At 32.4% G+C, this 12270-nt stretch overlaps 1 protein-coding gene across 1 annotated transcript; it reads left to right on the top strand.

Moving 5' to 3' along the window:
* Positions 1–545: 545 nt before the first annotated feature.
* On the top strand, positions 546–10370 carry LOC143604993 (crossover junction endonuclease EME1B). Its single transcript, XM_077081278.1, has 12 exons — positions 546–789; positions 1021–1164; positions 1253–1287; positions 1359–1583; positions 2137–2290; positions 2372–2481; positions 3764–3948; positions 8892–8955; positions 9041–9159; positions 9343–9432; positions 9827–9941; positions 10054–10370. Exons 1-12 carry the CDS (start codon positions 546–548, stop codon positions 10225–10227), a joined length of 1659 nt encoding a protein of 552 aa, XP_076937393.1. The 3' UTR covers positions 10228–10370.
* Positions 10371–12270: the final 1900 nt, after the last annotated feature.

The following is a 12270-nucleotide window of genomic DNA, read 5'->3' as shown; positions in this document are numbered from 1 at the left end:
GGAAAGGACCTTACTTGCGCTTATCTGAGTACGCTGGTGCACAATCCCAGTTGGAAAGCACATTACTTACTCATTTACACTTGTTTATGGAATTGTCGATTTTTATGTACTTATATCAAAACTTGTGTGAACTCACAAACTATTCATATAGTTGACCTTTATTTTATATATATGCTACAGGTACCTTATTTAGAAGATGTTGCTGTGACAAAGACATTAGTACTTAGGTTATCTTAATAAATGGACAAGTTATTAATTGTTCTTGTATTTTTCCTTGTATTTCTTGTTACAAACTTGTGTACTTGATGTATAAATTAATTAATGATAATATCGTCACTTAATAGTGTCACATGTGTTTTGGGCAATCTGTACGTCACACTAGAGTCTTTTAATAGAATTGTACTCTATCATATTATTAGAAGCCTAGAAAAAGAAAAAGAAAAGCTTAATATAGAGATTTGGCATAATGGAGGGGGTGATTGCGTGCAAGATGATGAGTTGATGTGGATGAGGAGGGTGCCCAAGACGAGTTGGTAGAGATTCAAATGTCGAGCCCTCGTCCTTTAACGACGGTGGTGAACATAATCTCCGACGACGAAACAACCCCACTTCCATCTCAACCCAAGAAGCAAAAAACCGCCACCTTTAATTCAAACCCAACCGTTTTCATCATCGATGACGAACCCACTCCCCCGCCGTCGCTTGTACCCGAGACGACCATGCTGCAATCAATTGTCCGATGTAATACCCAATTCACTTTTTCTTCATCGCCCGCCCCTAACTCCTCTGGTATGTTTGATCTCTTGTTGTTATTATTATTACACAGCATTTGAAGTTATATAAGTTGGAAGTTAAGGATTTTGATTGTACTCAGGGATAAACCCGAAAACCTACCCATGTCTTTAATAATCTTCAAATGTTAATTGTAAAAGATATATCTGATCATTCTATTTGACTTGCATCTGAAACCTTTTTGTTAATTACAAGTTTTATCTATCATGTTCCAAAATGTAGCTTCAGGATTAATATGTTTGGAATCTGATGAGGAATCTGACGGGCTTGGGAACTCTCCTGCAAAACTAAACCAGTCAAAATCAGTTGCTCCAGAAGTGGAAAACGGTTTTGGAAAGCGTTCTACATGCTTAGAATCCTTAATATTAAATGGTTGGTGCAAATTTCTATTTTATGTAAACTTAGGAATTCAGAACCTCTTTTACTCATCAGTTAATACTAATACGAGACATATGTGCAGACATGTATTCTTTTCCACAAGATGATTTTCCGCAGGTACTCTCTACCTTTTGTATGTCTATATGAAATGCATTTAGTTTCTGGAGGGCTGATATGTTGTTATTCAGGTATCTGATCATTCTGAAGAGGATGATATTATGCATCTGACAAGTAAAAGCAATCCGGTTTTTGATCATTCTGAAAAAGAAGATGATATTTTGCCTCTAGCAAGTAAAAATATTGGTATGAAAGATAAAACTACGGGTACTGCAAATAAGAAAAAAGGCGTTGGTGCAAGAAACACAAAGGAAGAAAAGGCTCGTTTGATGAATGAGAGGAAACAGCAAAAAGAGGTATGCGTATTAGCTAGGGCTGTTTAAAATGCTTTTGGCTCATACATATAATATTATAAAATTCTGCAGTTCTTAAATTTTGCATTATATGTATATCAAAAATTTATTATTTTTTATTTTTTATGTTATTTATATATCAATGTGTAAAAAATTCAAAAATTTGGAAAAAAAAAAACAAAAGTAATACATATAGTATTATAAAATTATGCAGTTCTTAAATTTTGCATTATGTGTATGTTAAAAATTTATTACTTATTATCTTTTTTTGTTATTTATATATCAATATGTGTAAAATATAAAAAAAAGTAAAAACATTAACTAACCACGAGCTGGCTCAGGCCATTTACATGCCGAGCTCAAGCTCGACTTTTCAGCTTTTTAAAATATCTGAGCTGAGCTGACTTGTTAAACTTCAGGCTCAAACCGAGCACGAGCTCAACCTGGCTTGGCTCGGCTTGTTTACAGCCTTAGGCTTAGTCATGAAAAGTAGACATCAATTTAGATTTAATTTGCTATGAATGTCTCAATTTCTATATACTTATAAAAATTGAAGCAAGAAAAGTTGGAAAAAATAGCTCTAAAGGCACAAGCTGCAGAGATGAAAAAAACACAAAAAGAAATCGAAAGATGGGAAAAAGGAAAATTTGCTCAACAATCCATTGTGGCAAAAATCGACACTAGAGTAGTAGAACAAGGATCAATTGGAGGTAAGATTCATTATTGACATTTTCTTTATATAATACTATTTAATTTCTGGTGTGTAATCATGTTCTTGTCCCTTAGTTTAGGACAACTGCTTACAAGGCTGGCTGATAAAGGTATTCAGTTTCAAATCACTACAAATCCTGTTGAAAGATCAATTATTTGGACCATGTCTGTTCCCGAAAACATAGGACAGGTAAAAAAAAACTATTTAAGTTTAGGCATAGTTATTAAATGCGTTAGGCGCACTCAAGGCGCATAGGCTTCTCTGAGTGCCTAGGCGCAAAAAAAGCGTGGGCTTCAAAAAAAAAGCGCACTTAAATAAAAAAAAACAAAAACAAAATTTGTAATGGAAAATATCACTTTTTTCAAATACCAAAATAATTCAAAACCATAATCCTTAACATAAAGTACCAAAATCATCTAAACACCCAAAGCAAGTACCAAAATGATCGATCTCTTGCAATTCATGAAAAACTCGCAATAATCTGCCATAATAGTGAAAGTTACTGATGTGATCAACTGTTTATTGTAATTGTAAGTATTTATATAGTAGAACAATTTTGAAATGTTAGTTGTAGCCATGATAATTAACGTTACTGATGTGTTCAAATGAGAGAAATTATTATTTATTTTAATAACTTTGTTCTTGGCTTCTTGCTTTGTGAACTGAAAATCCAGAGATCGATCATTTAATAGTGATATTGAGTTAATTTTGTTAAACCTATTAATATTAGGTAAGTTGTTTAACTAAGTTAAGTGATAAATCAAAAAACAAATCAAATAAAATCAAGCTAAAATATCAAAAAAAATCTAGCAACTGAGGTAATTGCCTAAAATTGCGTCTGCTTTTATGGAAAGCGCAGCAATTGTGCTTCTGCTGAAAAAAACACCTAGGCGCAAAAAAGCAACGTTTTTAATAACTATGAGTTTAGGCCTGTACATGAACCAAACATTCAGTGAACAGTTCGTTTGGCAGAATATTTGTTTATTTAATAAACGAGCGCACATGAAAAAAAGATTTTGTTCATCTAGTTAAACGAACGAACATGAACACATGCCTCATTTGTGAAGGTTCGTTCTTTAATTTCATTTATGTTCGTTCGTTTACATTTGTTTATGTTCCTTCGTTTATGTTTTTTGATATATTTATTTACAATTTTTGGCCTGTTACAGCTTAGTCTAATTTGAACAAATTTTTAGGCTCACTACATTGTTCTTCACATTACTTTTGACTAGTTTTAGCTCAGTTATGTTCGTTTGTTTATTTTCGTGAACTATTCATTTATACTGTTAACAAACGAACAAAAATGAGCACGAAGATGTTCATTTTCTAAACGAACAAACACGAACAATAAAACCTTATTCGTCTAATGTTTGTGTTCAATCATTGAATTTCTTTATTATGTTGTTATGACCTTGGTTTTAAAAACTAGTTAACATTATCAACAACTTAAGTGCATTTAATTATGTTGCAGGGGCTGACTCGTGGGACCCACATCCCATACGTGTTACTTGTTTTTGAGGCAGAAGAGTTTTGCCACCTGTTAGCTGATGACAACGGGTGTCGTTTTATGGATCACATCTCTCGTGTTCAATCCATATATCCGTCTCATACACTTTGCTATCTCACCAATCGGCTTCTTGCTTACATCAATAAGAGGTTAATTTTTATAATATGCCTCAAATAAAATGTGATTTTAAAACCTATGTTATTACATTGATTAGCTATTATTATATATACAATATACCCAATCCAAACTTAAAAATATCATGTATGCTGTATAAAACTAGTTAAAATATCAGATTTGCTCATTTTCAAGAAATGAGCATTTTACCCTTATTTTCTTAAAACTATAAGATTTCATATGCTCATTTTTAACCTTAGCTTTACCCATTAACATATATATATATATATATATATATATATATATAGGGTGAGTATCATTACAGAACTGCTAAATTATTTAAGAACTTGAAGGAACCCTTGAAAACTAACGTTTTTTTATAAAAAAAATTTATGTTAATGTTACTTAAGTGTAGCTTTATCATTTTTTATATCTATATTTACGATTACAATTTTTAAAATTAGTTTTTATACATATCTATGTTTAGTTTTACACTTATGTAAATTTGTTAATACATAAATTTTACACATATGTAAACTTGTGATTAATATATGTAATCAACAATTTTTATGTAAAATATGATAAGACTACTCTTAAATAATGTTAATATACGAAAAAAATTAAAAAAAAGTTTGGTTGTTTAGAGTTCCTAAGAGTTCTTAACTTTCTTAGAGTTCTTAAAGGATACTAACCCTATATACACACCACACACTAGCAGAAACCCGCGTGATGCGGCGGTGCGACAATTTACAATGCGATATTTCTTTTTTTTTGTTAGTTTATCGGTCATTTTGTGTTATATTGTATATTCGTATTTTTGTTAAGTTATATTTTCTATCTACATTTTCATAATAAAAAACATGTGATAGTTGGAAAAGTAGATAACCATTTAAATTAAGTCCTACTTATACGCACTCCAAATTTACTAAACAAGGTTTCTTTTACACAAAACATCAAAACTAAAAAAAGAATGTGACAATGATATAAAAGAAAAGATAATATGCACTCCATCTTTTCCAAGGCTTTAAACAACAGCTTTTGACCTGCTTTCTTCAAATTCTGCACAAGTGTGAAACAAATACCGCAACGAATCTATTGGTACGGTACTTGTACCAAAAATACTCATACCGAAAACTTGAAAAAGTGGGTACCAAATACCGCACTGATACCAAAAAAATTGACAATAATATGATTTTAGATCAAAATTCAAAAGTCAATTATGAGTAAAATTGACCGCAATAGAAAGTCAAAAGAACTTACTACTGAAACCCGTTACGTGTTAGATCATCTAACATACATAATTTATGCAGAATAGAAAATAGATAATACAAAGTACTTAACATGAAGTTCAAGAAATAGCCGCTTCAAAATGAAAAATGGATAAATGGCAAAAGACCGTTACCTCTTGAGGTGCTGCGCATATCATATAAAAACAATAGTAATTTCTTGGTGTCCGAAAGATGACAAATACATGACCTTTCAAGCAAGTAAGTTCTTATGGCAGCTTCAAAATCTTTCCCGAATCGTTAAACTGGATTTCAACAAACTTATTAAAACAACTTCAATAAATCAACATTAATTGAAAAGAAACCTTCTAGCTGTACATAATTAGTAATGGTGTTTTGCTGTTATGAAGAGTAGGTTTAAACTAAGAAGATGGATTTTTGGATAAAAAAAAACAGAAGGGAATGGACATAAAAATGTGCATACTATAAAAACAAAACATCACAAGAATCTATTAGGGCTAAATTTAAAACCTCATTAATGACCTTTGATTTATCAATAAGCACCAATAAACACATACATTTGGAAGTATTCCACAGGCTGCACCTATGCATTTTGTAATATTTTTTTGGCTCTTATGTTTCTTAAGTTTGCAGAAAAAGTAGAATTTATGGGGAATGCCAAAACAACCTTTACTCTCAACTTATTAGAAATACCAAAATTGCCCTTGGTCATGATCGTTTTGAATCGATCGTTACACAAAACTTGAACTGACCGTAACAAATTTGATTTTGACCCTTGATGTCAAAATGACATTTAATTTTTTTTAAGCCAACCATTATACAAAATACTTATAACCAAAGTTTTGGCACGTATCAAAAATAAAATCCTATTTCTAAATTTGACCACTTTTGCATATTGTTGTCCCACACATCCGATTTCAAGTTCGTTAGTTTAATTACAAACAAAAAATTTGTTCATGTTAGTTTGTTATTACATAAACGAACTTCACACCAAATGGTTCACTAAATGTAAGTTATTTACAAGGCGAGGTAAAATCAATCGACATAAAGACGTGTTACCTGAACAGGAAAGGAAGCAACATTGAAGCCTTTGGGAATTAAACCAAATCTTTTCCAAACACCAAAGAATGTGGTATTCTTTCTAAAAGCATGATCAGTATCTCTAGCTAAATCCTTCCCTTAAGTATAAGATTGATTCCAAATGATCAGTAACAACAAACATCATATACTTCTTTTGAATATCTAGCGGACAATATCAAGTTCAATCATGGTCCAATCCTTATTCACCGATTGCGACTACCTTTTAAAAAATACAACAGTTCTTCAACAATCTTTACGATTTATTCAATTTTAATAACTATTCATCACCATATTTTAGAGACATTACCTTGCATTTTTTGACTCCCTATTTAGCCAGTGACAATAGTGTTGAATATGCTTATAGGGAACTACACATGCATAAAACTCCTGAACCATATAATAAAGAATCAAAGACATAATAATTTTACATTAGCAACAAATGTTAACAAGATATACTCACATTGCATTGTCTCAGGTGCACTCCAACTGTACAAATAGCCATGATGTAACAAACATTACACTTTAAGAACAAGTATTTGAGAAACCAAAACCAAATGTATGGAAACTTACAAGACGTGTTGTGAGAGAATTATTCCACTGCGATCATCTCCACAAAATTAAAGACATCCCTGCAACATTAAAATGACAAAAAAATGAAAAGAAAAATAAAAGGTCTCACTGATTGATTAACAGACACTTAACTTCGGAAAAATAGATCTGAAAGCAACAACCATTCCTTTTTTATTTCATGTCTTTGAATCCTTGATTAATTAAAAGGTCTCATTGATTGATTAACACAAACAGCTATAGCTTTATTGGCGACCTATATCGGTAGCATACTATTGTAATTCCACTTGGTACCAACCAGCCTCTTCCAAAGCTTCATACTCATCCCGGGAATCTCATACAATTGGCAAAAATAGAAATAATACAATTTTTGTAATCATATTTCACCTATTATTTATAGATGATGTAGTGATAGTAATACCTTGTAATGACATACGATATTCATGAATTGATCAAGAGTCTAAAGCCAGCCTTTTCATATCTGAATACAAAATAAAAAAAATAATAAAACAAAAGTGAAAAAACAATTAAATCAATCTTAACCTGTATTTTATCGGAGTGTCGTAAGTTGAGAAGCACCGCTGGAAACATCGTAGCCTCTATACCTCTTCATCCCTGTAAACAAAAAAAAACTAATGCTCAAACTAACAACAAAAAACTCGAAATCACAATCCATTTGATATATGTAGGTCCAAAAAGTACAGTTTAAACGTATATCTAGATGAGGTTAAACCGAGAATCAAACAAATTGAGTGCAATACAGTACCAATTGACGATTTCAATTGAAAGTCTCTCACCGTTTGTTTGACGGCTTGTATGCGGTTTAGGGTTTTCTCTCTGCTATGTTATCTCCATGTCGTCTGTATGTATGTTTGAGTTTGAGATTTGAATTTTAAAACTTGGATCAACCAGCCGCCCATTTTCAACTTTAAATTTCTGGTGCTAAAAACGCTTGTACATATGCTTCGATGGACTGCACCTCTTAATTTTAAGAGTTTTTTGTGTTAAAAGACCATTTTACCCATCCTATATACATTGTATGTATATATATATAGGGGTGGGATCTAGAGAGAACTCCTTTTAAAGAGAGAACTACTAAAGAATTATTTTTAAAAAAATATTTTGTGATTTTTTTTTCTTTCCTCCTAATAAGATGATATTGATACTAAAAAAAAAAAAAAAAAAAACCTTGTCGATGTAGTACTGTAGTGCATATGTGCACTAATGCCTATTTCATATATACAATAGTGTTTTATTGCATATAATACAACACAATTGCATTATCCAATACACACTCTTGAATATATGCAAATACGACAATAATAATTGTATGCAAAACACATTATCGCATATATGTAATACAACACTAATGCACATATGCACTATATCGATTTTTTTTAATTTTTGTATATAATATAACACTATTGCAAATAAACAATACAAACAACTATATATATGCTATTCAACACTATTTCAAATATTAAAATGCACACTATTGCACATATGCATTATAAAAAAAGTCGGTGTATTGCATATATGCATTACTCGTTAATTTTTTTTATTTTTATATTTTTTTGTGGTGAAGAATAACAACATATAAGAAGGATGAAAGAAAAAAATTTTAAAAATATTTTTTTTAATTAAATTAAAAATACTTCATTATTAGTTCTCAAGTTCTCTCCATAAAATGAAGTTCTCTCATGATCCTCTCCCCATATATATATATATTAAATACGAAATTTATCAATTTCATAAAATCTAGCACATTTTTAGTTTTCTCATAAACTATTTTATTACCACGTTTGTAAAAAGATAGTCATCATTTATATAGATTTATCAACTACAAAACTCATATCATATTGTAAAATATTTACAACACCTTTCTTTTCTGTATATAATCATAACTAGGAAGAATTTGATAGATTAAGAAATTATAGGGGTAAAAGGGTCATAAACTGAAATTCCATTTAAATTGGGTATATAATTATATATGATATTTCAAATATAGATTGGGTATATATGAATCATATGATTATCACATATTGGTAGGGATATTTGAATTTCTCCCCTTTTAATTATGATAGAGAACAAGAGCATTACAAAAACCCTGTGAATCATAGTGGATGGAGTCGCCCACCTGTTGAAAAGGTTATATGTTTTACCCTAACGTTGATTATTCTTTAATTAGCATATGCACGTTATATGTTAAAAGTAGCCTTTTTACATTTTACAGCTTCTGGCAAAACTTACTACACATTTTGTTGGAGTACATTCAAGATTATGTATGGATGAAGCTGAGTTAGCAGAACATGTTGTTGGTCTTACTTGCAGCCTCGCCTCATGCCAGTTTAGGTAACCCTTTTTTGTATTAAGAAAACTGATTATCGAGATATATGTTGAATTATATAGCTAATGGCGTGTGTTGTTGGTTTTGTATTTATTTTGTGTACCGTCTATTTTCAGTAGTTTAATTATTCTCGTTACATCAAATGGTTTGATTTTCTCATAACCTTGGAGTAATAATCAAAATTGCAGAAAGAAGCTTACTCGGCTATCTGTCAATGCTAATGGTACCCTTATTTCCAAAGATGCTACTGACCGAGCTCTAATAAAAAAGAGCACTTGGTAAGAACCTGGTTGTATTTTAAGTTGTATTATCTTCTAAAATTTACCTTTTTTCCTTCTCGAAAATCACAGCTGTTAGAACTCATTTGTTTTTGCACAACCAAAAAGCTCAGCTTGTGACGCTTACTGCATGATTAATTTTGTCTTCGTGTGTGTCAAACGATCGGGTTGTGCTGACCCACAAACACTTTATTCTTTTTATAAGAAATATTATAATACTTAATAGTTTAAATGACAATTGTATTATTAATTTGTTATGATGATCAGTTTCTTTTTTAGTTGAAGCATTTAGCTTAAACCATTATACCTGTTAGAGATTGACCCATTTGTGTATGAAGGGGTCAAATTGCGACCGCTATGAAATGAATGTGAGTTTTGTTTTGTTTTGTTTTAGGTTAAAAGCATTAATAGCCATCCCAAAGGTACAACCTCGATTTGCTGTAGCAATATGGAAGAAGTATCCAACCATGAAGTCTCTCTTGAGTGCCTACATGGATCCAACCAAATCCGTAAGTATTAAGTTTCTTCTTCGTGTTTCAAGTCTAAGCTAATAATTTAATAAAAAGGGACATAATTACGTGTGTTGATATTACATGGGGAATAAAAATGATTGTTTTGCAGGAACATGAGAAAGAATTCTTACTTGCGAATTTAATAACCGAAGGGTTGGTCGGAGATAACAGAAGATTAGGAGAGGTTTGCTCTAAGAGAGTGTACAGAATACTAATGGCTCAAAGTGGATGCACCAAAACTGATGATGTTGAAAATGGAGCTGATTTCTTCATCCAGCAATGATCATGAAATGAAATGTTATGCTGTACACTTGTACTTATGTTTGACTTTGTGATGTTGGTTCAACGTATCGTTGTTATGGCAATGATGTTGGTTTTGGTTTTACTTAGGTTGATGTTGATATTCAGGGTTGTAGGTAGTGATGTTTGTGACAATTAACACCCTTGGGTTTTGGTTCTTTAAGTTTGCACACTTTTTCATTGAAGAAAGTGACAAGGCTAAGGGTAGTGAGGCTTGATCTATCCCTCAAGTGATCCAATATATTTACGACACATAGGCGCTGACGTGACACAGGATCAAGCCCCAGAGAGTGTAGTGGTCCAGGTGACCGGGGCTTGATTGAATTTTTTTAAATACTACTTTCTAATAAAAATTCATTATTTTACATTAATAATAATTTAAAATATTACATTAATAATGATATCAAACATTACATTAATAATAATTTAAAAAATTACTAGTCTAATACAAGATCATTGGGTCTTCTATCCCATAAATGCTCGATCAACTCATGCCGAAGGTTGCCGTGTATCTCACGTCTTTTGATGATATTTAAGTTGTTGAGTCGTTCATTGGTGATCATCGATTCTTGTCTTGGAATATCACCTTGGTAGTTTTGACAAATAGCGTGACCTTCGTCTTCTAGTATCATGTTATGTAGGATTATACATGTGTAGACGACTTTCGTTATCTTCTCCCTTTTCCAAAATTTTATTGGATTCGCCAACATTGCCCATCTTTTCTTTAGGACTCCAAACGCCCTTTCAATATATTTTCTTGTCGATTCTTGTTTCTTCGTGAAGTACTTTCGTTTATTAGAAAGTGGAGACGCATAAGCTTGAACAAGTGTCCCCAATTCGTTGCAAATACCATTAACGAGGTACTACCCATACTTGAAGTGTTCTCCATTTGCAAAAGAAGCCTGAGGGGGTTCAACCTTGTCGATAAGGTCATCGATTATCGGTGATTGATCGATAACAGTGATGTCATTATTTGACCCGACAACCAAAGATCCTGTGACGCCATCGCCTCAAGTACAATAGTAGGGCGTGGTGATCACCTCGGTGAAATTGACCTCGCTAATCAGTAGGACACATAGCCCAACCAACATATACAATCGAGGCTACCGAGCATTCCGAGGAAACCATGCCTTTCACCGTGCACCTCGTATATGCGTTGGATATCATACATTGTTGGTTTACGTATCTCCGCTTGTATAGCGATATGACCCCTAAATATAATTATAAAAGTTATATAACTTATCTATATATTAAAAATTATATAAATAAATGTAAATAATAAAATTATATTAAAACTATATAACTCTACAAAAGTGGTTAAGCGAATCACGTCCGGTATTTTTAGCCATTTGTAGATACTCGTCCAACATGTCCGAGTCAACACCATACACTAGTTGCCGAAGAGCGGCGGTATTTTTTTGAGCAGACGTGAACCCGGAAGTACCTCTAGCGTCATCCCTTTGTTGAAAATACTCAAAGTGCTCCGGCAAGTCATTTGCTAGACGCATGAATAATCATCTAGTAATTCGAAAATGGGTTTTAAAACTTTCCTCGTCATATGCAGGATCGGGGCTAAAATAGTGACGTATCAAAGTTTCAATAGAAGTCTTTCGATCACGAGGACTTGGTTGCCGGAATAATGGGGCTCGGGGGCGTCTTCGATCGATCAAAAAATTTATCGTCGTTTGAACCGCTTGACAAATAAGTTCGTCTTCTTCGGAAGAATTGGAAGACGAAGACGATGAAAACGATGCCATTTATAAAAATGGAAAGAAATATAGTTTTGGTAGAGGGAAAGTGTGGTTTTTAAGAGAATAAGAGAGAGAATGATGTGAGTTTTAATTAAAATGGAGTGTGTTGGTTGGTATTTATAGGTTAGAACATGCGTCCAGTAATTCGAAAACGGGTTTTAAAACTTTCCTCGTCATATGCGGGATCGGGGCTAAAATAGTGACGTATCAAAGTTTCATTAGAAGTCTTTCGATCACGAGGACCTGGTTGCCGGAATGATGGGGCTCGGGGGCGT

The sequence above is a fragment of the Bidens hawaiensis genome, unplaced genomic scaffold (genome assembly GCF_021521415.1).
Source record: "Bidens hawaiensis isolate Kalapana, Puna unplaced genomic scaffold, B.hawaiensis_p1.1 tig00067573_1, whole genome shotgun sequence".
Taxonomy (NCBI): domain Eukaryota; kingdom Viridiplantae; phylum Streptophyta; class Magnoliopsida; order Asterales; family Asteraceae; genus Bidens; species Bidens hawaiensis.
This window is presented reverse-complemented; position numbering and strand designations above follow the sequence as displayed.